The 25,235-nt window shown below is 46.2% G+C and overlaps 3 protein-coding genes and 1 long non-coding RNA gene across 5 annotated transcripts; 1 reads left to right on the top strand and 3 right to left on the bottom strand.

Moving 5' to 3' along the window:
• Window positions 1–38: 38 nt before the first annotated feature.
• Window positions 39–10,555, bottom strand: cpt1b (carnitine palmitoyltransferase 1B (muscle)). Its single transcript, XM_064319441.1, has 19 exons — window positions 10,334–10,555; window positions 8,913–9,081; window positions 8,581–8,720; window positions 7,960–8,131; window positions 7,744–7,845; window positions 7,281–7,418; window positions 7,034–7,111; window positions 6,826–6,933; window positions 5,542–5,626; window positions 5,171–5,366; window positions 4,616–4,801; window positions 4,196–4,301; window positions 3,983–4,099; window positions 2,918–3,082; window positions 2,321–2,455; window positions 1,704–1,856; window positions 1,403–1,516; window positions 893–985; window positions 39–521 (listed from the first exon to the last, which is right to left on the bottom strand). Exons 2-19 carry the CDS (start codon window positions 9,051–9,053, stop codon window positions 438–440), a joined length of 2,313 nt encoding a protein of 770 aa, XP_064175511.1. The 5' UTR covers window positions 9,054–9,081; window positions 10,334–10,555; the 3' UTR covers window positions 39–437.
• Window positions 8,623–20,819, top strand: LOC135245989 (uncharacterized). Its single transcript, XR_010327480.1, has 5 exons — window positions 8,623–8,739; window positions 8,848–8,957; window positions 12,336–12,551; window positions 18,758–18,903; window positions 20,719–20,819. It is a non-coding gene; the product is annotated as an uncharacterized LOC135245989 (long non-coding RNA).
• Window positions 10,758–16,257, bottom strand: LOC135245982 (kelch repeat and BTB domain-containing protein 11). Its single transcript, XM_064319443.1, has 6 exons — window positions 14,961–16,257; window positions 14,593–14,886; window positions 14,221–14,409; window positions 13,032–13,574; window positions 12,314–12,614; window positions 10,758–11,788 (listed from the first exon to the last, which is right to left on the bottom strand). The coding sequence occupies exons 2-6, from the start codon at window positions 14,836–14,838 to the stop codon at window positions 11,448–11,450; spliced, it is 1,620 nt and encodes a 539-aa protein (XP_064175513.1). The 5' UTR covers window positions 14,839–14,886; window positions 14,961–16,257; the 3' UTR covers window positions 10,758–11,447.
• Window positions 16,445–22,809, bottom strand: LOC135245985 (choline/ethanolamine kinase-like). 2 transcript variants are annotated; one of them, XM_064319454.1, is made up of 11 exons: window positions 21,835–22,807; window positions 20,746–20,854; window positions 20,262–20,375; window positions 19,714–19,847; window positions 19,247–19,351; window positions 18,834–18,892; window positions 18,476–18,563; window positions 18,125–18,233; window positions 17,720–17,826; window positions 17,331–17,412; window positions 16,445–17,190 (listed from the first exon to the last, which is right to left on the bottom strand). In XM_064319454.1, the coding sequence occupies exons 1-11, from the start codon at window positions 22,083–22,085 to the stop codon at window positions 17,134–17,136; spliced, it is 1,215 nt and encodes a 404-aa protein (XP_064175524.1). In that variant the 5' UTR covers window positions 22,086–22,807; the 3' UTR covers window positions 16,445–17,133. The 2 variants fall into 2 exon arrangements, 1 of the variants encoding a protein (XP_064175524.1); XR_010327479.1 differs by having other exon boundaries at window positions 17,133–17,190; window positions 18,522–18,563; window positions 21,835–22,809.
• Between the last annotated feature and the right edge of the window lie 2,426 nt (window positions 22,810–25,235).

Genomic DNA, 25,235 nt, shown 5'->3' with positions numbered 1-25,235 from the left:
ACCACTGCATTCGTGCTTCACTCTTTGAAGAGTCTGAGTTTTGAAAGAAGTAGTAAAATCACTTTATTTTCACCTAGATTTTGTTTTAACAGTGAACATTCAACACTTTAAAGTTGAAAATAACCTTAAACTTGTAACGATATTTACAACAAACTTGTACACTGCGAACTGTCAACGTAACATAAACAATATAACTGTCAACAATTAACATACTGTTAATTTATTAAATGTAATTTAAACTTTTTTTAAATCAGTATTCTTCAATGCAGCCTGCTGAACACAATACTGAAATAGAAGAAATAAAGGTCATTCTTATATTAAATGTGCATACTAAAGCAGGGCATTTCTAAAATGATACACTGTACATTCTTTTTACAATTTACCCCCATGTGAATACCCTGGAGAGATGGCAATGTAGAAGTATCTGCATCCTCGAATCACATCTTGTTTTCCCTGTTAGCAAATAAAGCTCGGATGTCCAACATGGCCTGTCGGATGTTCTGTCCGAAACGATAGGAGTCCTGGAATTGAGAGCACAGGTAGTGTAATTCAGGAGGACGTTCAGCAGGGGGCACACCTACAAATGTGGTAAGGGTTGGAAGTGGGAAAGTGCAGAGGTGAACAATAGCCTGTGATATCATCTTAAATTTGAATGACTTTCACGTGGTGGCAACAATTCAACTACGTATTATTTGTTGTGTATTTCTTTATTTTTTGGTGGTGGTGGGAGGTGGAGTCCAGATTTACTTCAGATTCACTCCACAACTGCTTTACAGACGTCATTTCCCATCAGCACCTTGTTGTGTTTCCTGTTGTGCGTCCTGTGGCTCTTTGCCAAATGACCTTATCCCACATAATTGTAGGGTCCCAACAAACAAGAATGCAACCTCACCGTCTCCGGGCTGGAGAATTTGCTGGAGATGTGGAACGTGATGAGGTCATCCCCAATGATGATGTAAGAAACGCCATATCCGTCATCAGCCACCTGAAGGAGAAATGCTTTATCAGAATTCCACAAAAATAATAATTTTGATACTCTAATGAAATGGAAGGACTGCGCACTTACACCTGATATTCACAATTGTTCAATTTGGTTTCCATTTCACAGTTCAGACAGAGGAACCAATTTGATTTTGCGGATTCTGAAATGTTAACAGTCAAATACATCCCTCCAGGACTTAAATATTAATAGATGAACAGTTGTATTAAAAAATGAGTAGAATAAAGTATGAAGAATCCAATCATAGTTAAGGCTTTTTAATTATTCTATATCTTATGTCTAAGTTACAACTCCATTTGCTTGGACATTCATTTTTGTTAATTTAGATATTTAATTGTCTCTTGAATATGCCTTGATTTTTTTGCGTGTTCTTGCATTTCCTGGCTTGCAGGGCCAACTTACCGGTCCAAATCCCCCACCAGCGCTGACGTATTTTGGAAACCTCTGGAGATCAATCAGGTTGAGCTGCTGCTGGGGAGTTTGGCTGGTGGAGAGTCTCCAGGGTTCGGAAAGAACCTGGGTGGGGGTTGGGTTAGGGTTAAAGCATCGCAGTCCTCATTGGTTTTCAGTTAAGATCACCTGATTCTACCCCCAGCCAAGGACAAAATATTCTCATACATGACCGAAGGACAGAAAGTACGAGCACAGCACAACACCCCTGAGTGAGACGTGTCACCTGGGGCTCTGTGAGCGGCTTGCTGACCTGCTTGAGGAACGGCGAGTCGATGCCCAGGTACTTGGAGACGATGTAGAGGCAGAAGAGGTGGCGGTCGATGCCGGAGCCGGTCATGGCCAGGCGGTACATGTGCTGGTGCTTCTCCGCCGCCTTGCGGAAGAGCTCCAGCCTCTTCTCGTTCTGCGTGCGCGAGAGAGAGAGAGAGAGAGAGAGACCCGCCCATCAGGGGAACCCGGGATCAGCTTCAAACCGCTCTAACGCTTCTGACGGGAATGACTTCACTGATTGTGTTCGCGTTACGTGCAGAATTGGATAGATGGGCCAATTTGTGGGAACACGAGCCACATTAAAGGAATCAATTAAAGTGGTAGAGAGTTGTTAGGAACTATCTGGACTGTTTACATAGCTTAACTGGCTTCTTGGCTGGCACGAGAATGTGTCAAATTTACTGCCATGTTCTTTAAGTCAATTATGCAAATGAGCCAGGCTCCATTCAATAGAGCATCCACTTTTACGGAGTTCTCAGCCTTCAGAAGATTGAATCTAAAAAGAACTGAACTGAAAATGTATTTAAGAGGATACACCAGAACAGGACCTCCACCCGAGGTATGATCAGAGACGGAGGGGAGCCGGGGCGACCGTACCGAATTGAGGGGGTCCTCCATGGCCTTGACGAAGGCGGTGGATTCGTTGGTGCAGGAGCGCACGGTCTCCGTCCGGCCCTCTTTGAACATCCGGGTCATCGATGCTTCGTACGTCAAGCAGAACTCTCCCTTGTCCTAACGCGTCAAAACAAAGACACAATGGCCGTTGTAGAAGCGTTTTTAAATTGATGCAGATACTGCAGAATGTGGTTCAACTGATATATAATGGACCCGCAGGGGTGAGCTATTCAACCTCTTCATTTCTATCCTGTAACATACTTTATCACATAATCCAGGCACATTACATGTTTTATAAACTGGTTTAGAATAATGAATGAAACCAGTAATTAGCCTTCATTGAGATAAGCTTACCTAGTTTTGCTGTAGGGGCAGACGCTAAACGATTAGAGAAATTAATTAATTCCGTGAACCAGTATCTCTGAATCAGCACAAACAAGCACACATCCAACGACATATTTCCTTCATATCTTTGAGGAGGTGATTGAGAGTGCAGTGAATTGCAAATCAGTGCTGGTTCAGAGCGGTGCTCTTTCGTTTCTGTTAGGGGGACGGGACCCGGGGAGGCGGCCGCCGTACCCTGAAGTGAGCCAGCTGCAGGGCCAGCTGGATGAAGGCGTCGGGGCTGGTCCTGCACTTCTTGATCAGGCCTTTCCCGAAGTCCTCGAACAGGCAGCCGTGGAAGTCCACGTCGTCGGCGATCTCTTTGGCCAGGCCGTAGGAGCTCTCGATGACCCCTTGGCACTGCGGCAGGTAACGGAATACGGAGAGGGTCGGCACGGTGACGCAATCGGGTCACACACAGGGGGCCCTGTAGCTTAGCGACTCATGGAAATTTAGCCAATAGTTGCACTAAATTAGCGTTCCTTCTGACATCATTCCAGCTTCAGCAAAACAGACAGGAGTGTAAATGGGCAGATCTTAACACTGCCTATCACTTTGTTATTGTACATGTTGGGCCCTTGGATCAGTGGATCCCAAACTGTGCTTTGTGAGAGGAGTTGAAATGGGTCATGGGATGTATGTGTAAAAAAATAATTCCTGTAGTTACTAACCTTTCTAAAGACATTCACTGCAGTCACATTTAAGCACCACATTACTTACCAAGTACTGAACTACCTACATGTAGTTTTTTTTTGGCATATGTTAAAGACTGTAATTGAATCTGTGTGGGTGGGTCACAAGTATTTGCCAATTAAGTGTGGTGTGGGCTCAGAAAGTTTGGGAACTACAGCCTGTGATTGGATGGCGCTGGGAAAGAGTGAAATAGATTGGTGGGTCTCCCGCAGCTTTTTTGAGCACAGCTGACTCAGCGTGGCTGGCTGCTCCTGACACAGCACCTTTATGCAGTTACACTGTCAGTGTGGGGGCGTGTCCTCTGGCAGTCAGCAGCGGTCTCCATGGAAACATTGCAGTATCTTATGACTCCGTCAGGACTGTGCTACTGCTGATTCTTCTCCCAGGAACTGATCCAGGTTCAGCTTACTCATCCTTAATGCTAACCCACAACCATCTTATAAAATATTCCAGTTTACTGCCAGTTGAAGCTGGGTTCTGGTTCACGGCTGGACACTGGGCTCAGATACCAAAAACACACTAAAATGCATCTGTTACAAATACCTCCTAAATAAATGCAAACTGTACCTCTGCAGAGATGTCCCACTGCAGTTTGATGGGCAGGGGCAGGTCCTTGCTTATGTCCCCGTTGCTGTGTCCGTCTTCGGTGTAGCCCAGCTGGAAACAGTCCGTGGCCACGACGTACTGAGACAGAACCAGCAGGGAACATTTCGTTAAAGCCAGCGCGGACAGTCCAGCGCCCGGCAGCACGCGTGCACTCCCCCTTCCTAACGGCAGTACCTCCCACATGTGGCCCACGATGGGGGCGTCGGCCCAGGAGTGCTCCGCATTCAGACCCAGCTTCCCGTTCTGGTACACGATCAGGTTAAACGACTTGTCGAACCACCTGAAAGAGGACAGAGTTGCACACACGGGCACACGTCAGAAGCTGTACACAGCCGTCCGGCATTTTTTTTTTTCATGCCAGTTTAATGTCCATGGATTCCTGATTAATTAAGAATTACTGCTTTCTACTGCTGCCATAAGTACAAAAATCAAGAGCTTTTGAAGTCTCTCACAGCTGATAACAGTAGAGAATGTTCAGCAGTAAAGCCAAATAAGCATGATCCCTCAGTATTTCCTGTTCAAACATCACGTCCCTGAATGTGGTAATTACCGTAGTAACCGTGTTGATGAAAGTGAACTGGCTGCTCTCTCTACCTGTCGTAGCATTTTCCATGGAGCAGGGACTTGGCGTACAAGTCCAGGGACCTGAGCTTCTCCGCGTCGTAGCCGTGCGCCTCGTCGTCCAGGGTGATGAAGAATGCCGCCGTCTCAATGGTCTCCAGCGACGACCTGTTGATGCCCTGACTGAAGTACTTCTGGCGAGCCTTAGCCCAAGGAATTCTGGGAAAACAGAACACCAGCACTGGTTAGGGTTTAATAAAGCAAAGGAGTGTCTGGGTTACTGAGAAGCTGGGTGACATCACAGTTTCTCTACACCTGATGCTCAGCTCCATATTCTTCACATTAAAATTTGTCTCCACACCACTGAAGCCAAAACAATTTCTAATTTCATGCCTCTTCTGGAAATGTTTTAATTCATGAATGTGAATGACTAATTTATGAAGGTACTGCATGAAAGTACCGAGGCAACAAACTGTTGTGTATTTTATTACAGCCCTGCCCTGAAAACTCCTGCAACCAACTGAGCCCCCCCGGGGTTAAGAAGCAGAGTGTTGGGTGCATCTGTAAAATCCGAGGGGGGGGGCCCACCTCTCCCCGGCCGTCAGCGCGGCCAGCTTCAGCTCCCCGGGCTGGGGCTCGGAGGGGTCGTCCAGAATCTTCTGGAACTGCGCCTCCAGCTCGCTGGGCCACAGGTGGCGCCCGCCGTAGTACAGCCACACCCGGAAGAAGCGCCCCCTGTGGTACACCACCAGGTGCTTGCGGTCCTTCAGGTGCTGGACAAAGTCTGGACAGAACCGGACAGGGGGCCGGAAAGACCACAGGTTTGTGGCAGTCCTGTTTGCAGCTCAAATAGACAAATAGAGCTAGTGCAGATAAAAGGATCGCTAGCCGCTCATGTGCAAGGGTAGACAGCACTGAAATTTGTATGACCTAGCCTGGAAGTTGTTCCCTGTGGTTACCTGTCTGAATGCCAGGGATCCTGGTGGTGTTGAACATTCTCTCCATCTGGTACGAGCACATGGGGACCGTCCCTTGAGCTCTCATCTGACGGACAGAAAGAGGGGAGTAAGGAAGAGAGGGAGAAAAAAGAAGGGGGGGGGACACAGAGACATAGTCGAAAGGGAACGGGCGGCGAGAGACAAACTGCTTCCCTTGCGCCGCGTCAGCAGCGCGGCGAGCCTTTCCCCTCGACGCTGCGGGCTCCCTGTCAATCAAAGCAGGGCAGTAAACCTGCACCGCCATGTTAGGAATTCCGCACAGTCCCTCAGGAAAACCTGCCCCTTCAGCAGTAAGCGCACGGCTCTGATATCGACGGGGATCTCTCCACCGCTCGTCTGCGGCGTTTGCATCGGTTTTGAATGCATCTCTGAAATATCGACTTTGGCTGTCTCGCTCGTTCCAGGCGCGAGAAAAACGCCTTCAATACCTCCCGGCCTCCAGAGGCTTTATTTTTGACATTATTTATTTAATTTATTTTCGCACTGCTGCTTTGCTGGAAAATGGTGGTGCTCGTTGCGATGACTGATGGATGCGCACTCCCCCCCCCGCGCGCGCGCCGCTATATTACCGCCAGCTTGTCGTTAGCATCAGCCAGCGCGAAAGGTTAATAAGCAGGTTTGTCACTCGGGCTGTCAGGGCGAAGTGCTGCGAGATTGAGTTTACAGATCGATACACAGCAGGATAGCAATTAGCAGAGATGTGTGTCATAAGAGCAAATTGATACTGATGAGAGATGGGGGCGGAGGGCAGACGGGGGAGGGAGGGAGGGGGGGTTGCAGGGGGTAGTCTACGGCTGTGTGGCACTGCCACTTCTCTGCTCCAGACAGAATTGAGTAAGACGGCAGTCAAGCACAGCAAGCGCCAGTCTGTTTTGGGATAATATGCTGTCCGCTGCCCTTGCCTCAAATAATTAACCAAATCGATTTTTAGATTTGGCATTCCTGATGAATATGTGAACTACAGCTGCAGATGCACAAGCATGTTGTGACTCAACCTGGTGCATTTAGAAAACTAAGCCAGCGTAAAATGTAAGTGTAGTGGAAAATTCTACATTCTGAAGGATGTGTAATGTTTCGCTGAGATTTACAACATCAGCCCTTTGTGTTCTCCAGCTTGTAACCTGAGTGTGTAACTGGAGGCGAGTGCACGCGCTGCTGCGGGTCCTTGAACCGCGTTTGAGGGCGCAGGGAGCGACAGACGGAGGGAGCGGTCAGGGGGGCGCGGAGCGCAGGAAGTGAGCTCACCGGAGCGTGCTCTCCGCGCTCCAGCTTGCGGCGGTACTGCAGCATGGCGTGGACGGCGTTCCCAGCCCTGGCGGCCTGGCGGTGCGTGGGGGTGATGTACAGCAGGTCCTGCGCGGGGGGGGGGGAACAGGTGTGACCCCATTGTGTTTCACCTTCCGCACGATCGATAGCAGCCTTGATCACCGAGGCCTATGGGTGCAGTGCTTACCATCACATAGAAGTTACTGTTAACCATGATGGGACTCCGGCTTCGCAGATAAATGTACTCCTCCCACCAGTCACTCACCTGTTGGCATATGAAACCACTTTATTTCAACAGTGCTTATATTACTCTATTACTCTTTGCTTACATTCACATTGAAATTCTGCTTGTGCATTACTCCAAGAAGCCATTTTTGAGCAAAAGCTTATCATTTTCAGAAGGTGCTATTAATCTTTATGAAGAGCATGCTTACATAATTTGCTGCCCACCAGGACTTCAGAACTAGGTATCTCTGAAGTTTTGAAGCCGAGTGCTTTTTGAAGTCGTTTGCCACATTCTCCATCTGGTTATACTGCTCATCGTCCAGTAGAGGGCGCACTGACTCCAGGTACTACAAGCAAGATCAATACAGAACTGGTATTCAGTGGATGAGGTGTGAGCAAGGATGCTATTAAACAGTTCTGAGAAATTCTCACAGCATCATTCTGTGGCATCATTCTGTGGGGACTGGATGCTTAATAAAAATAGGTAAATAGTGTAAAAATGTGTGTGTGTAAAAATGGGGTGTAAAATGTGAAGTATAACTGCTGCGCTGAACTCCCTCATTGAAACAAGGAACTTGAGCAGTAGAGTTGTAAAAGTATGAGACCACAGCACAGAACACTCCTTTTTAGGCTGCGTTGATGAGCCATACACTTGTGGCGGCGGTGTCTCACCCTTTTAATAGTATCGCTCACGTTGGGCACAGGCAGTCGGGGCAAAGAGGACTGGAAGCTGTACAGCAGTGGCTTTCGTCCAGAGAACAGCTTCACAAGATTCTGTGCACAGACACAGTGGCGCCATTTTAAAATGCGCTCTGTTTAATCCACTCAGATGTCAAGGGGATAAAAGGGAAACCGTTCACTGGCATACGGACGAAATGAAGCGCCTACCATCCACAGCCTGGTGGAGCAGCTCCTTTTCCCGTGAGGTTCGAAGATCCAGCCGTGGTAAGACAGCAGTAATTTGAGGGTGTTACGCAGCATAAAGATGATTGACACCCAGAGGCCCGTGGCAAACAGAATGGCGCTCAGGAGAGCTTTTGTGTGTACCGTCAAATAGTCACTGCAGTGGCAATCACAAACAGCATATTTTATTTAATCTGTGTGGATAGCTTCGATAATATTAATATTTCCTGTTTTGCTTATATTTACGTATACATCTGAAGTTTATAAATACTTCTAAAGTGAACTTTTTATGTCTTATAATTTAATAACTAAGTTTCAGGAAAAGAAAATACATTGAAGTGTCATTAATCTAGCATAAATGGGTTTCACATAAACATGTGGCCAAAAAAATCTATATTGGTGAAGTTTATGGGGTTGCAAACCCTAGTCCTATAGAGAGACACGGTGCTGTTTTTTGCTGATACTCAACACTTAACGTTAATTAATTTTTTAAAAAGCAGTTTATTTCACCGTTAGCTCATCTTGCATTGTATCATGGGTCTAAAAAACCTGAAAACTCTGGCAACCTGTAGTATGTATTGCTGTCATAAGCTTGACCTTACTAACCTTTGAGGAAGTGTTTTTTTGATGCTGTCAATCATTCCCATAGAGGGGTCTATGCGAGCATACATGGTGCTCATTATCGCCACGACAACCACAAGCCAACTCGACGGACTGGCAGGGTAAACTCCAGTTAGGATGCCGTTCTGCAACAAAAGATAATTTGTGAGTCATACAGCCTGACTGTTTTGTGTCAGTAGACATTGAGGAGATAATAAGTAACAGCCAATACTATTTTGAAGTTTAATAACGTTAATTTTTGTGTCTCCACAGAACCTACGAGGCCTCCCACGGTAGAAAACCAGCAGGCAAGCAAGTTAGATAGCTAGCTAGCTTACCTTGAACCGAATGGCCCGCTTCTTCCATGACGTCACTCCGGACAGGTAAATATGCTTCAAAACTTCCCGACTCAGGTGAAGGTCAATCCCTTCTGTGCTGACAGTGAACTGAAAGCCCACCGCTTGGTGAGCCTCTGCCATCGCCCAGGCCTTACTCTGTGATGGTTGTCTAAAGAATAGATAAGCAAAAAGGCCTCACAGTGAACGTTCCGTCTCCGTTCAAAAAACGCTTAACATTCGCGCGTGAAGTCATTTTTAACCGACAAATAAATCGAATCAAAGCAACGATTGCTACGCAGGGGTCCGAAGTGTTAGCTTAGCTAAAAGTCAACCGGTACTCTTTCTGCAGCTTAACACGTTTCTGAACACACTTCTGAAATAATGGCATACATCGAAGCTCATTATTAAGTTACTTGTTTAATTAGTTGTACAGTGTTTACATTGTTAATACAATTACATGATGCTACCAGTGCACTTGCCTTTGCTCAGGAAAAAAATAATTTGTATTAGGTCAAGCCTGAATGACTTTTTCCATCTCATGTGACTAGAGTCCTATCAAGTGGGGCAAAGTTGAAATGCCAGATATAGCGGTGGCGAACAGAGCGTGGTACATGACGCAGGCACGTTATAAATATAAACACATACAAATCTCCAAAGAACCACGTGAATTGCACTAATTCGGAAACGTCTCCTTCACACTATTTAAATTCATTTGTTGTATGACCTGGTTTAAGAGACCTTTCCTGTAATGCAATATCCTACTATTTTGTCCAATGTCTCAAAATGCTATTGGTTTTACTTGATAGGTTTGTGGCATTGACTTGACCCTCCAGATTAGATAAATACTCTGTGATTTTATGCATTTATGGTATGAAGCAGGTGTACATTAGAAATTGTTCTGATAAGCAAATAATATGATTTATGAAGTAGTTGCCATAAGAGCATATTAGCTGGTTAATACTTGTTGATCCTGGCACCTGTATGTATTCCTATGGGTCAGGTGTAGGTTATTACAGTAACAGTTCAAGAAGCTGTGTTTGATAATCTGAGTGGTATGGTCTATCATGTGAGATGCATATATATATAGTCTCTTTAGCACTGAAACCTAAATGTAAATATGGTACAAAAGCAGAGTATAATAAGACAAATTTATTGAGGCAAAATGCACATTAAGTTGCAGTTCGGCATACAGCCCAAAACAAATGTTGACCACAAGGGAAAACTATCGTTCAACTCTACATGCAACATGAAAAAAAAAACAAAAACACTGGAATAACAAATCAAACCGAATATGCTCTTATGGAAATACATCCTGATAAAGGCTGAAACCTGGCATGAAAACCGCGGATTTGAACATGCAGAGAGTAAATACCCTAAGATTGAGGGGAGTGTAATGTTCCCCATCTCAGAAGATGCCATACCTCAGTGCACATGGACACAGACGCGGTGTCCCGGTGTGGAGAAGTGTTGAGGGTCGGGTTTACTCAGAATTGGGCTGGAGGCTTTCTGGTGTCAGAGCCGGGTTCCCCTTGTGTCCGTAAACCTCCCTTGCGACTCCCTTGTCCTTGAAACTGCCCTCCTGAGGTACTGACCGAGGGCGAGTCCCTCCCTGTGAGTGTCTCTCTCTCTCTCCCCCTCTCTCTCTCCAGTTCAGCAGAAGCTGCTCTGTATTTTGCTCTGCTCTGCTCCGCTCTCCCCGTGTGGTGTAATCGGACACCGTCCGGCTCTGGACTGTACCTCGGGCGCAGGCATGCGTCCGCTGTCAGTCCGCATCGCGCATAGCTGCTACTACTCAAACGTGCTCCAACAATGGGAGAAGTGGCCTATAAATAGCTTTCTCATGCTATAACTTTCTAGGCTAGGAGCATGTTAAAGACTGCAGGAAGCAGAGAAAGATAGAGCTCTTGAGCTGGCTCATAAGTGTTTATTTGGAACACAGCCAGCTTTTTAAAACTTAACCCTCTGATACTCCTCTCTGCCACCTCTGTATTTTTTCACGAGGTCAGTTGCGTTCAGCCATGTCACTGATAGAGCAAACAGCAGGAGGATTGTTTACTGAACAATAATTCAAGCTTCACCTCTCCTGTCAGCCCGCTGAAGGTAAAGGGGTCAGGACCGTTTGGTGGAAAGCTAATGCATTCTGTCTCGTGCACCACCTTCCAATCCAAAGGGCAGTATCTGCTGCACTGGAGAAAGCAGTTTGCATTCCGTTGTAGTGAACCATGGCAACCTTGGAGCTCATAGCAAAGTCACCTGGCCTGCTTTGATTTCACAACCTTAGTATGCTTCCGTCCCGCAAGGATGCAGATCCGTTAGTTACTCCTGGACAGAAACACGGACCAAAATCAAAGTCACGAGCCGTTTCATTCTGGTATGGAGACACTATGTGACTTTTACTGACCGTCACAGGTGCACTTTGGGAGCTTTGGAAGCTGTGTGATGTCACAAAGGAACTCTTTGGTCTCAGGTATTCAATGGCAATAGTCACATTTGCTTTGGTTTAAGTCTTTATTTTTTAAGTCTTGTGAGCCTGTGCTAGAAGTGCAGATGGAAAAGGGCCTCGTAGCTGGTGTGGATTGGGAAGGGTGGGAGGCGGTGGACAGCGAGCGAGCGGAGGTCGAGTCTGACGATGGAGTTGTGCTCTACGTCTGACATGTAGACCTGGTCGTTGAGGACGGTCCCCTGGCCCGCGAGCCACATCTTCTCGGTGGCGCGCACCCGCCCCCACCGCCCGCTTTCCACGCACAGCGATGTCACCACGTTCGCAGAGTTGGTCCCACCAATCACGAACAGCCTGTCTGTCGCCCCCAGGAAGTACAGGCTGGGGATGTCAGCGTCGGATCTGGTCAGGGTAGGGAGCAGCTCTGACCAGGAATCTGAGGGAAATAACGCGCTGGCCTCAGTGGGAGTAGGAATTACACAGCATTTCACTTTGTAAGAAGTCACATTTACAGATCCTGCTGTGAAAACAGAGTTGCTGGTAGGCATACACCTTGCCATATATCATATGCCGTCACAACCCTGTGTCCCAAATTGGGAATTGAAAGTATAAGAGCAAAGCATAACCGACATGCCCGACATGCCATCACCTTATGCAGAATTTTGACTCAGAACATGACCTTATCCTGCGACAGACTGGTGACCTGTCCAGGGTGTATTCCTGCCTCTCACCCAATGCATGCTGGGATAGACGCAGCTGAGTTGCAAAGACCCAGTTTGGAGGGGAAAGACTGCACTTAGCACGTGCCGCTGCTCCCAGTAATATATTAACAAACACAGCACGTGTTAATGAATCACTGGGAGCAATGAAACGGTGTGTGGTTGTACTCTTTTTTTCAGCCACATTATATATACTTAACCTGCACTTGTGCATTAATATAATACCTATATTACATTTTTACCTTGCGTGACGTCGTACTGCAGCACCAGCTTCTCGCCGGTCCTCTGGACGGTGCCCAGGACGTAGACGCGGCGGCGCAGGGCGGTGGCCAGCGGGACGTCGTGGGAGAGGGACACGGCGAAGCGGAAGTCGGTGAGCGGCAGCGAGGAGACGAAGGCCCAGGAGTCGGCCCAGGGGTCGTAGCGCTCCACGGCGGTGTAGAGCGCCGTGCCGGAGTCGGGCGCCACCAGGGAGTCCAGGTACCAGCCGCCGAGCGCGAACACGGAGCCCTCGCAGGCCGCCGCGCTGAAGTGGCGCCGGTGCTGTGGGGCGGAGCGCTTTCAGCGTGCGGCTCTGTCACAGCGACGCGCTCACCGGGGTGGGAGCCATGTCAATCAAATGAGCTTATAGTGAGTAATCCATGAAGAGCATTATGGGTGTTTTTCAGAGGTAGCATACACTGGTCCACAGGGACTGCTGTTTTTTTTTTTTTTTATATATACAACAACCACTTCAGACCCAAGAAGAGGGGCGTTATCAGCATAATCGACTGCTTTATCTGATCAATTAAGTATCGAGTAACTACAAAAACCAGCAGACTCTGCGGCTTTCCAGTACCTGGGCTGGCCACTCCGGTTCTAATTCATTAATAAGCTTTCAGTGGCTCTTTGTCTCCTGAATTGACTGGATAGAACTTGGGCCCCAAAGCCTGAGGCGTGGTTAGACGTGTCCCTCCTTACCTTGATAAGAGGCGCAGTGGAAACCCAGCTGTGGGTGAAGGGGTTGTATCTGAAGGAGGCCATCTTGAACTCGTACCCCCGCCTGACCCTGTGTCTGTAGCCCCCGATGAGGTAGAGGTAGTTGTGCAGAACGGCGGTGGTGAAGCACCACTTGTCAGCCGCGAACGGGAGCTCGGCCTCCGCGCGCCAGGCCCCGCCCTCCTCCTCCTCCTCCCCCGCCAGGCTGTAGAGGTGGCGGGCGGCGGCTGTGTCCGATTGGCTGCCGGAGGTCAGGTTCTCCTTCCTCAGGGCGCAGAGCCGACGGGCCCCGCCCAGCCTGAGGCGGATGAGCTCCTCCCGCTCCTCGGGGTCCAGCCTCCCGGTCAGGTGTGCCAGCTCGAGCAGGTTTGTGCTCAGGTACCTCCGCACCGCCTCCAGCATCTCCAGGCAGCAGATCTCCCGCGCAAAGGCCAGGTAGGCCTCGCAGTTCTCCGGGGTTAAGACGCTGGCCAGGGAGCTCAGGCACTCTGAGACGAAGGGCTGCACCAGCAGGTAGCTGCCCATCTGTTTGTGAAAAGCCAGCACTCGTCATTAACCATAGAGCACTTATTAGTCATACGGTGCTCTTACTGAACTTACCTTGCGAAAATGAACAGCAGGCACGTGATACTGAGCCTCTCATTGTAGTAGCAGGTCACTGTCCCTACCCCTAAGGGGATTATTCACATCCATACCCAAAGATAATAAAACAGGAATAAGACACCTTTACCTTTAGAAAGCACTGGAGCTTCACTAGTCACGCAGTGCATTGATAGCAACAAAAAAAAAACAACAATGATTAGTAGATCCTGTTTGGCTGTACTCCCTAACTCCCTGTGTGTATTAACCAGGACTGCCTAACCCTGTTCCTGGAAATCTACCATCCTGTAGATTTCTTTTCATCTCTATTTTTGCATACCCGATGCTACTAATTAGCAGCTCAGTGGGGTCTCTAGCTGTTAGATGAGCTTTGTTAGGGTTGGAATGGAAACCTACAGGATGGTAGATCTCCAAGAACAGGGATGGCAGCCAAAAAGTAGCCAGAAAGTATCCGCCAATCACTATTGATGTTGCCTAACCAACATGCTCCGTGATTGGTGGAGCTCCTCTGTTTTTCTGTCTTATCCCTCTCCTTATTATCCAATCCAAGCATGCGATTGGGCTCACCCACCTGGATGTGCAGGCCCAGCTCCTCCTCGGGGACACTGAAGCGTCCGAGGAAGGTGAACTCCAGCAGGTTGTGGAAGACGTGCGAGGGCACGTGCTCCAGGTGAACGAGGCTCTCTGCCGTCTCCCTCATTCTGGAGCGGGACAGGGCCCTGAAGTACTCGCTCGCCTCCGACAGCCTACCCAAGTCAACCTGGGGTGCACCCGAAACAGATGAGTCACAGCCAAACCTCACGTATTCAATAGGCACACAGTTGTGCGGTAATTCAATAGGTACGACAGTTCTTACTGCAGTAGCAGGTTTTCGTGCAACTCCATGCTACACGTTAGCTCTAGGACGGCTGCTTCGGCAGACATTCCCACCTCCGGTGCTTACCTGGAAAGCGTGTGTGCTGGTCTGCACTGTGACCGTGGGTCCCTCTCTGCCGCAGTAGGTCCTCCACGCCGGGTCAGTCCGCCAGGGCTCAGGCTTCCTGCTCTCGCTGTGATCAGCCCTCTGACCAGCGGGGTCCAGTCTCAGGGTCCTGCTCCCGAAAACCCGCCGCGCCCACTCCGCCCCGTATTGAAGCCACGCGGCGAACCAGAGCAGCAGCAGCCATAAGCACTGCCTCAGGGTCCTCATCTTCAGCCACGCCTGAGCCTCTTTAGCCTTCACCAGTCTTTACAGTTCCTAGTGATAAAGATTATTGCAGCAGAATTTAATTGGTGGATGAAGGATTATGTCATAATATTTGCTAACTGTACCTTATGTTTGAGCTGTTGCAGTTGCCATGGTGGAGTTGCGGGATTAGAAGCTGTCACTGTGGACGTGTTATGACTATTTTTAGCACTTGTAATTTTCAGAAAAACATATTTGGTATCGTCGCCCTTTCATTTTTGTTGCATTTGACACACAGTTTACATTGCGCATGGAGGTTCTCCGTCGCAGAAATGTAATGGAACAGAAATCTTGTTTTGCTAACGCGTTAAGCAGGCAGCAAACACTTTTAAGGGAATACGCTTCCTAGGCAAACACAGACCAGACGCGACACTCCCAAACAGTCCTACTGCACAGGCACGCGGCGCGATGGCCACGTGTCACGGCGCCAGTCTTCAGAGGAGCACTCCGGTCGAAACGCGGATAAATCCAGCGTCCAGAATTTCTCTGACAGCCCACTCTGCCGCATAATCAGCCTCCGTGCCGCTTCTAGAAAATTCGCTTCTTGACGCGGAGAGCCTTTTTTTCAGCTGTATGTTTAGAGCGCGCTGTCTATTTTAAGCAGCCTGAGCTGGTCGCTCCGCTGGCCTTCTCTGTGGTGAAATGCGACACCCGGGTCCCCGTGCCGGATTTTTACCCGTCGCCAATCTCAGCATAACCAGAGGGGCGCATTTAAAGCCCGGTTGTTTTCGTTGTCAATGGGGAAACAGCTGCGTGTGAATCCCATCGCAATCTGCCTGTCAGTCCCCCCCTAACAAGCAGAGACACTCTCTAACTGACAGTGTGGATTAGGCTGTCTGTTAGGCTGTCTGACAGGCGCCCACAATGCCAGAGTGAATTTACTACGCCTCCAGTTTCCCAGCATGCAAATCAACTCCGATTCATTCCTGCAGTACCTGACGGTGCAGCCCCTAGATCATCAGCACGTGATTGTCACACTCTGTCTTGTTAGGTGATACGTTTTTATTCCCTTCACCTCAATGCGCTTTCCGTTACGTTTTGGTGCGCTTGGCTTTAAGAGAAAGGGTACTAGGTCCAAGGTACTACAGCTACGGTAGCCTTCGGCTAAGTACTTCACCTCAAACGCTCTGGTAAAATAATACCAGTATATCTGGGTTACAGAATACGTAAACAAGTCAGGCCGGCTGCCCTGAATAAGGAGGCCTCACTTCCTGCAGTAACCGTATTATCAGTGAAAGGAAGCATTAGTAAGCGGTAAATTACCCATGAGCTGGAAGAGTTTCAACAGCTTGCCACACTCGATTCTTTTCATGTGTCTTTGTCACCACCTTAGATTATATTGTTGCTCTCAGAAAGTTTAACTTAAAATGCCAGATGGCTGCCTTTTTTTTCTTTTTTTTTTAAGGATTAATTAGTACATTTTTCTTTAGTCATTTTTATGAACATGGCTAAAGTCTAACAAAAAATGTGAGAAAAATAAATACATATACGTTTCTCACAATACTCAGTGTCCGTACATCATAGTGTGGTGAAAATTGATGAAAGGAGTTCTGAATGAATGAAGGAGATATTTTTTGCAGGATATCATCTTTATTGTATCATCAGGTAGAGAAACATGAGACAACACAATAAAAAGGTAATGAAAAAACAATGCTAAATTAAATACACTTAAAATTAATATACAGTGCGTCCTAACATGAGGATTTTAGAGGATGCCCTTCATCATCACTGCACTTACATCATTTTAAAACAACAGTTACCTCGGTCTTGAGTGTATACACCTGACTTACACTGCCCAGCAGCTCAGTGTGCACAATTCAAAACAATGGCGTGAGCTAACCAGAGACAAGCAGAGGAAAGTTCAGACCTGCAGTTCAGAGTGTACAGTAAATACACGGCAAGTTCTCATCACAAGTTCTCATCTTTGTTTTCACAACTGCGTGTAGTCTTTCCCCCACGAGCACAGAGGGAATGCTGATTATATCTGCGTGTTGATATGTTCAGGTGTAGCGGGGAGTGCTGGCGGTTGTCAGGTGTGCTCAGGTGTGTTAAATGCCCGATGTGGTTTTTCCTTTAGCATTCTCTTGTTGACAGGTCTTGTTTCTTGGTATTCCCAACAATTGCACTGGACTATCTTCGCACCACGAGATTCAAAGGAGAAGAGAGAGACAAAACTTAGGAAAGCACGAACAAAGCGGGTGCACTTTCTGAAGAAATGACAGCCCAGTCGATTTGTCCTTAGAAAGTCAGAGAGATTCCTTATGTAAAAAGCTTTTTTTGCTTGAAGTATGCTTCAAATCGACTCTGCGCATAATCCTGAAAATCAGAAAGAAAACATTTGAAGGATAAACAGATTGTGAGGTAAAATTCGACAATAGATTTAAGGAACTCTGCAGTGCTGCTCAAATTTCAAGTGCATTAAAGTTGTTGCCAGAGAGATGTAAAAACATACTTACCAAATAACCAAACTCAATTTTGGATATTTTTGCTTGAATGATGGACCACAAGCCCCAAAAAAAGTGTGAAGCCAAAGCATACCTGTGTGAAGAGGAACGCTGCTTAGATCAATTACTGTTCCTCAATTACCTAGTCAGCTGTACACACCTGTTCACTGTTCAGTCCTGTACTGGACCATAATAAACCATTTTCTCCATTAATGCACGTGCGGTCTGCAGCCGTAAGTCCAAACTTCTAATCGAAAATGTCCCGTCAAATAAACAGTGGGGCTTAGTTAACCTGGAGCACGGTTTTGTGTGAAGTGCATGAACGGATTTTGCGCTTTGCATAAGTTCACATCTACAGAGCTTTTCACAGAACAGCATTGTGTGTGAGCGCTCTTCCCCACCGGTTTACTTCAAGGAGCATCTCCTCTTCCTGCCTCGCTCGGTCTTCGGGCCCTGCGTCCTCGGGGTAGCCGTTGCTTTCTGACAGGTAGTTTCGGATGAAATGCAGCTACGACGGAAAGAGCAAACGTACAAAGTTTCGCGTGCGTATGTTTAAGCAGCCTTAGCTTTCCCAAATTGTGGTTAACATCATGCAAGGATGGATCGAATCTCAGTCATTTATTCATGTTTGGAATTTTAAATGGACCTCTTTTTCAGGCATCGGTCTGATGTGCATTTTAATAGCCACACCAGTCTTGTCCACTAGGTGGGAGCATTTGAAAAAGAACATAATTCACAGTCTTGTTTCAGGTTGGAACAAATAAAGATTTGTACCACAAGCAGTCGCACTGAGCAGGTTAACTTACTTGTTGCGCTCTGTTTGGATAATTGTCCATATTTTCTCTGAAGAAGGGCCACTGGTCATGGGTGTAGTCATATATCCACTCGCAAAAGTGATTGCCAAAGTCGAAGCCCCTTAAACACAGCATTTGTTTGTCTTTTGTATACATGTACACGTGATTATGAATTGCGTTAAAGCAGGATTCACACAAAGCAAATAATAAGAAAAAGAAGTTGTGAAAGAACTAAGATGTTCTATTAGTACTCATACGTATATCCAACAAATGCTTGTTTCTGACAGTATATTTTCTCAGTTGTATTTTCAATATAACTGCAGCTTGGACTTAGTGTAAATGTTACTGAAGTCCTTGTTTTACCTGTGATTATAACTGCTGTACTCAAAGTCAATCAGCATGAGCTTGCCTTTTGAAGAGGGGTCTGAGTCATCTAACATGAGGATGTTTCCTATGGAATAAAATGTCATACAAAAACATTTGAAAATGTTTTAAAATTAAATGTTTAAAAAACCTATTTTAAATAGTTTTATTAATAAGTTAAAATACATTTATGTCTGATTTGTTTTACTGGACAAAAAATATGCAGATCTTGACAACAGCGAAGTTATCGGTTGAATAATGCGTTTCCCCTTGGTCTTCTAGGGAGAGACTGACACCCCATCTGGAGATCGTCAGAGGGCTAAAATTAGAGTGAGGTGTGAGCCTTCATCACCCTTACCCGGCTGAACGTCATTATGGCAGAACACCACTGGAGAGGGCGTAGCAGCGAGCAGTGTCCTGTAGAGGGGGTAAGAGAGATGTTTCTTTTATGATGTCAGCTGAGATTGTACTGTAAAATGAACAACAAAATGACCAACACAGGGTTTTAGATGTTTTGCGTCCAAAATCAATACCAGTCCCTCTGTAGGCTATGTGTGGACACGATACACTTTGAGAATTCGGCAGTCTTGGGATACAGAACATTTCTAAATTATTCTCAGTTCTTTGTTTGTGTTGTCAAAAAGTATATTGGAGTAGCTGGCAAACCAATTCATGGAAAAGTAATGCTGAGTGTTCTAACTAAGCCTTGCCTGAGGGAGACATGTCAATCAAGCAAATGTAAACCTCAACATTCTAGCCCCGCCCCCTCACCAGAGATCCTTGAGCTCTGCCTCCAGGTTGTGCTTCATCAGCTTGTTGAACTTCTTCACCTGAGCATCTCGGACAAACCTCAACCCCAGTACCTGATCCATGTATCTGATCCACAGAAGGGCATGAAGGTGTATTACAAAAAAACCAGTTACCTTCTCTCAGTTTTATTTTTCAGGAAAACTTATCAGTATGCCCAAGATCTTCTGCTGACAGTGTGATCACATCATAAGATTAGGATTAAATAAAATGTAATCTGAGAACCATCAGGCAAATTTAGAACATGACACTGCAAATACAAAGTGCTTATGTCACAAGGTTTCTAAAACTGCACCTGCACCTCAAGCCATACAAATCGCAACATGTAGTTGAAGCAACCGCCTGGTTATTATGGAGTTCCCCTTTGAGAAGCGGCTGTTAATGAACCGGAAACCAGCAGCGACTGCACCTGCCGCGTGACCGCGCCTTACCTGTCAATGGTCCTAACCAGCCATTTTGGCTCTTTGTTGAATGGCATGACCATCCCATGGAAGCAGGCCACCTTCTTGGCGATCTCCGCAGAGAGCTCCGGGTCGCGGAGCTGCTCTGTCCTCAGACAGCAGCTCTGCAAAACAAGGCCAAAAGGCGACGTGCCCTTAGCACACCTGGCGGGGCTCAGACGGGCCTCTGAAGCTTTGACGTGTGAGGGATGGGCGTGTCGCCAGGGATGGGCAGTGACACGCCAAAATGCATCGTGGTTACAGAATGCAAAATGGCTCCCGAGTACCTGCCGTGCTATTTTGCATTTTGTAGCCAAGATACATTACATTTGATACAGTCAAAATGTGTTTACATTTGCAATGCATATACGCAGATGAAATGCAGTCAAAATGGTGGAGCTGTAGGTTGCTTTTCAGGTGACAGGAACAAACCACACTAAACAGAAGCAAGCAATCTGCAGCATAAGAATCACATGTATGCAAACACATATTTAAAATGCAGTTATGTAGAACAGTGCCCAATCCTAGGCCTCACTCACAGGCAGGTACTGCTCCAGACGACCTGCCGGAAAGATCCCGTAGAGCTGAGGGCCTAGAGCCCTCTCTGCCAGAATTGCAAACATCACACTCTCCAGGACCAGTGACTCCACGCCCTGCCACACACACACACACACGCCATCAAACTCAGCCATCATTGTCATTAAAAACAATCATTGTCCACATGACTTCAGACCTGTGCCCTACAACACACACCTGGTGTGGCCTTTATCAGAGTATTACATTAATGTGCAAGTTTCTGTTTCTTAAAACCAACTGTTCGTTTCTGAAAAGAGAAAGCAGAATGCAGTTCTCTGATTGTTTAAGTTTTAAGAAAGAGGAAACCAAGCTAATACCATTGATCTTTCCTTATGAATCAGCCATGCGTTACACATTGTTCAGTGTGCCTGAGGTATGTGAATGCGTTTCCCGTGACTGTAACCCGTCCCTCCTGCCCAGGTGTGAGGGGGAGGTGGAGGAACGCACCTGTAAGATGGCCCCGTAGATTCGGAGCAACACCTGGTGAGGTTCGTCTGCCAAACACTCCACATGGTCGGGCAGTTTGCACAGGTAAAGCAGGTTACTCAGTCCACCACTGGAGACGCAAACACACACACACACACAAAAGGGACCACTCCCATATTAGAAGAGAGGGAAATACAAGCCCCATAATTTGTTTTTTGGTTGCAATAGAAACAAGATGAAAGGGCTGCACTGAATCTGAACAGTGGCTGGTCTGTTCTATGTAGTGTGAGATGTAGTGTTTAACCAGTCTGCTCTTGGACTTCTCACATTATGTCTTTCCAGAGTGACTAACACGACTCAGTGGCAGTTTACATAGATAGATGTAAATACTGTCAACAGAAAATGTTACATAATTTTTAAAGGGGTTAAAGGTAAGGCCAATGGGACACATCATTGTAAGAACACTGAGCAGGTGCAAAGGTTGCACATTTTTAAAACCTTAGCAATGGTAACTGGCATACAGAAGAATACTATTATCATTCAGTATTTCATTTTTTGATCAGTAGTTTACCGTTGTAATACATAACAAAGTTTAGAAAGCATTTGTACACTGTAGGAGTTAACACTGTACATTTTACCGTGTTCTCTATGTTGCTGACAGGAAAGAAATGTAAGTAGAAGCTGACACCCTTTCTGAATGTAAAAAATATTTTTTTAAAGCTGAGTCTAAGCAAGTTATAGGCTTAAATCTTAATTTACCACTAGTGTGTGAGTACACATGTATAAGGAACGGACAGATTGTCGGATATAGATTGTCTGTGGTCAGGTTTGTACCTATAGCAACCAGTCGCTAAAAGGACACGTCTTCAAGAAATACGTCATGTTAGCATACCAACTTGTAGTCAGAGATACCAGCACCAGTAGCCTGGGGTAGTAAGTTAGTAAGTTACTGCGTTGCATTTGCGACCAAGCACAGCTACGTCGTACAATGCGCCTGTCTCACTGATAAACGCGGTGTTGGCATAAAATAGGAAGTAAGTTAACGAGCCCGTGTGGCATCACCACATTTGCTCCATAACATGTTAGCAACAGAATGGTTTATCATTGCACCTGATAATGCTTATTTGAAAATCCTCTTCGGCGATGCTCTTCCACATTCCGGAGAGGAATTCTCTGCAGAAGGCATACGCCTTGCCTTTAGTGTCACCGTCAACCTCTTCCGTTCGCCCCTTAGGATAAAACTCAGCTTCCGAGTCGGCATCGCCATTGCCACCCCTCGAACCAGGCACTCTCAGGTTGACAGCGGCGTTAACGCTTGTTCCCTTTGCCGCATCCGCACCTGTAGCCGCTATTTTCAACATGGGGATGGTAGGACTCCTTGAGCAATTTAATCAGTTCGGCAGTTCATCAATGACACACTAATTCCCACAGCCCTGTATTGCACGTAAGCGTAAGGTACCAAGTTAGTCAGTTCAACGTAAGGCAGCATGCCCATGTCATGCCATCCCCGACAGCAGACCAAAAAAAAAAAGTGAGACTGCTGTAGCCAATGATTGTGCAGCTAGATACGTCTGATAACACCGCGTTCTCGACTGGAGATTGCATTCATTGGTCTGAAAACCCCGAGGGCGATAATTGGCTCGTTTAGCTGTGTACATCGCTAAATGAATTGCTTCAAGCGTGTTATCATAGGCTAAGTATGGAAACAGCCCTATTTCGTCCTACACAATGTGAGAAGCATCCGTCAATCAAAGGGGTATAAACTACATAGCAGAACTAGTAGCATATTGCAATAAATGAGACTCAAGTAAACTGTACGTCATACCGAGTATTGGTATTGTTCACTTGTCCTGTGGTCCTAATAGTAATGTTCACTTGTTCGATACTACATACAATTTGGCTATTGTGTACGGCATGAATAAATACTACGTCACTAGCTGCCCCTGGGTAACCAACCCCGGAAACCGTTGCACGGGGGACGCAAAACAAAAAAATGGGTTTCATCCAGAACACGCCTGGTTGATGTCCAATTGAAGCTCGGCCTATTTCTGTTTTTAATATACAGTACTCCATTTCTGACTCTGTCTGCACAACGGTACGTGCATTTCCACGTTTTGCAAGGGACAATGGAAATCTTTGTCTCCCACTTTAACGCGGGAGTTTTATTACGTAGCCATTGTGGATGTATTAGCCAATAAGCACTCGTTTTCACAGCGCGTTCTGTAACATGTTGCCAGGTTTACATCAAAGTCTCCACAAGGGTATAACCATAGAAACTGGAATCTGGGTTTCAGACCAGTTGCACTCCACCATAGTCGGATTTATGCAACACGTTTGCCACAATGCCATTTAATAAACGACAGATTAACGTTATTATCTTTAGCAAGTGTTTTCATGGAATTTCCCTATATAATATACATTTAACTACTTGCAAATTGATTACCGGCCATACAGAAAAATTTGATGTATGTGTGTGTATGTATGTGTGTAAGATGTATGTAACAAGTTCCAAATCATCATTTTCTTGGGAATTTTTTTGACAATATCAAACAATTGAAAATGAAGCAACAGTAATAATTACTAAGTTGTCGTTGACAAAGATAAACGCAAAGAAAGTAAAGCATACTCTGGAATTGAAAGCCTCGGTATGTTTAGTGAATAGTAGATGCGTGGCTTTTAATTAATCCAGTCCAAAATCGCTTTGTAAAATCAGTCGGTATTTTTGGGCATCAACACTGCAGAGATATGTCACGAAATCGCGTTGTTTCAAAGTAGGATTTAATTGGGATCTGGCAACCCAAGTGGGTTGTGACATTCGCACGGAAGGTGGAAGGTAAGGAGGGATACTTAAAGCCCGTGTCCTAAAAATGTGTTTCGGCTACTTTTTTTATAACCTAAACATTTTTAAAAGCGACGTGTGTCATTTTAAAAAAAAAATTTGCCCACGTAATGTTTATGCAATGTCACACACACGACATTTTGGTGCTCTTGTCTAGCATGGGTAGCACTAGCTAGCTAGCTCAGCTGGAAACAGTGCACTAGTGTTGGATAGAAATATTTAGTGTGTTCTTGTGATTCTCATTAGCTGTTCCCATGACGACAGTAATAAAATTGCTGATCAACTACAGCTATATTGGATCGAAAGCATGGCGATTTTGACAAATTTCGGCTTTTCATGTCCTCTGCAGCAAGTTGCTAGTCGGTTGCAGACGCTGGTCCACGAGGACCTATGGACCCCCTGCATTGCTGTAGCCCTGCTTTAGATCTGTGCAATTACAATGATAAATTGCCAGCTAAATAAAACCATTATTTCTGCCGGACAACAACCGTCCGTTTTTCTCTTTCTGAAAGGTTTATAGAAATGCCGTCTAACGTAGAGATCAAAGCTGCCGTCCGTAACCTGGCGCTCTTAAAAAAGAGAGCCGAGGAGTTGAGCAGATCAGCCGGGACTCTCATTCGCCAACAGGACACCTTTTTTAATGCGCAAAAAGGCCGCCTTAAACTGAGGAATTTAATGGTAAGAAGATTAGCATTTTTACTTAAAACAGCATACCAGTATTTATAAATAGTATTAGGATAATCTTGATATTAATGAGCATCCTAATATTCTTAATGAAGCGTGACAACTATTGTTTAGCATTTAAAAGGCTTGCATGTTCTTTCAAAAATAAAACGGACACACGTTTAAGCTGCGGATGCTGCACCTTGTGTTTATGGTCGCAGGGCAGTTTTGAAATGTCTTCCGTTTCAAATGCAGAATGGGACTGGGCAGCTGATATTCTATGAAAGACCGGATGTTGACGGGCCAAAGCTCTCAAACTATTCCATCTCTCTGACACAAGACCCAGATGGCCTGGCAGTAAGTGCTCCATCAACAAAACACTGATTCACTCCGATTGCCACGTTTTCAAACATCTTGTTGACGGGTTGTGGTCCACTCTTGCCATAGCTGTAATGTTGCTTGAGAGTGACAGATGGAATGTAGGGGGAACGGTGAGTTCAGCGTGTTCCGTTTTGAATCCGCTCTACCGAGTGACATTTCACCCGTTTGTCTTTCATATTCTTTGTTCTACTAAATGCTGTCCGGAATTTCTGACCGTGCCCACAAAGATAAATTGGCTATGGGGAAATGAACCGATTTCAGCACAGGCCTTTTGCAAGAATCGTTTAAAAATATTTCCCAGCCGTTTGTGACTGCAAAAAAAAAAAGTATTAAAACAACACACCAGCAGAGAATTCACAGATTTCATTTTTCTTGACCTTTAAGTTTAAACGGGGTTGTTCATTTTTGTATAGCGGGTCCTTGCAGACTCACTAGGGGTCAAGGGGGCAGTCAAAAAGGAGCGGCAGCTTTACATGGTGGGACAGACCCGGGTCCACGTGGACACCGTCGAGGGGCTCGGCCACTTCATGGAACTGGAGGTGAGTGCGCTTCGGGAGAAACACGCATCAGTTCCACAATTTGTGTTCAAAGGGGAACTTCAGCCAAAAATAATTGTTTAATATGTTGG

The sequence above is a fragment of the Anguilla rostrata genome, chromosome 19 (genome assembly GCF_018555375.3).
Source record: "Anguilla rostrata isolate EN2019 chromosome 19, ASM1855537v3, whole genome shotgun sequence".
Lineage (NCBI taxonomy): Eukaryota > Metazoa > Chordata > Actinopteri > Anguilliformes > Anguillidae > Anguilla > Anguilla rostrata.
Note: the sequence above shows the minus strand (reverse complement) of the source record. Positions and strands in the feature narration are given on the sequence as shown.

What these genes read in the sequence shown, in the direction of transcription:
- LOC135245982 (XM_064319443.1), bottom strand. Translation starts at nt 14,838, where the DNA reads ATGAGGACCCTGAGGCAGTGCTTATGGCTGCTGCTGCTCTGGTTCGCC. An exon ending in AGCTGGGCCTGCACATCCAG is followed by an intron (nt 13,575 to 14,220) that starts GTGGGTGAGCCC and finishes TTTCACAAACAG; the next exon opens with ATGGGCAGCTACCTGCTGGT. An exon ending in GCAGTACGACGTCACGCAAG is followed by an intron (nt 11,789 to 12,313) that starts GTAAAAATGTAA and finishes TATTTCCCTCAG; the next exon opens with ATTCCTGGTCAGAGCTGCTC.
- LOC135245985 (XM_064319454.1), bottom strand. Translation starts at nt 22,085, where the DNA reads ATGTTGAAAATAGCGGCTACAGGTGCGGATGCGGCAAAGGGAACAAGC. An exon ending in TCTACGGGGCCATCTTACAG is followed by an intron (nt 20,376 to 20,745) that starts GTGCGTTCCTCC and finishes TGTGTGTGGCAG; the next exon opens with GGCGTGGAGTCACTGGTCCT. An exon ending in ATGCTCCTTGAAGTAAACCG is followed by an intron (nt 17,413 to 17,719) that starts GTGGGGAAGAGC and finishes CTCTTCACACAG; the next exon opens with GTATGCTTTGGCTTCACACT.
- cpt1b (XM_064319441.1), bottom strand. Translation starts at nt 9,053, where the DNA reads ATGGCAGAGGCTCACCAAGCGGTGGGCTTTCAGTTCACTGTCAGCACA. An exon ending in AGCGGGCCATTCGGTTCAAG is followed by an intron (nt 8,721 to 8,912) that starts GTAAGCTAGCTA and finishes CTTTTGTTGCAG; the next exon opens with AACGGCATCCTAACTGGAGT. An exon ending in GATCCCTGGCATTCAGACAG is followed by an intron (nt 5,367 to 5,541) that starts GTAACCACAGGG and finishes GGTTCTGTCCAG; the next exon opens with ACTTTGTCCAGCACCTGAAG.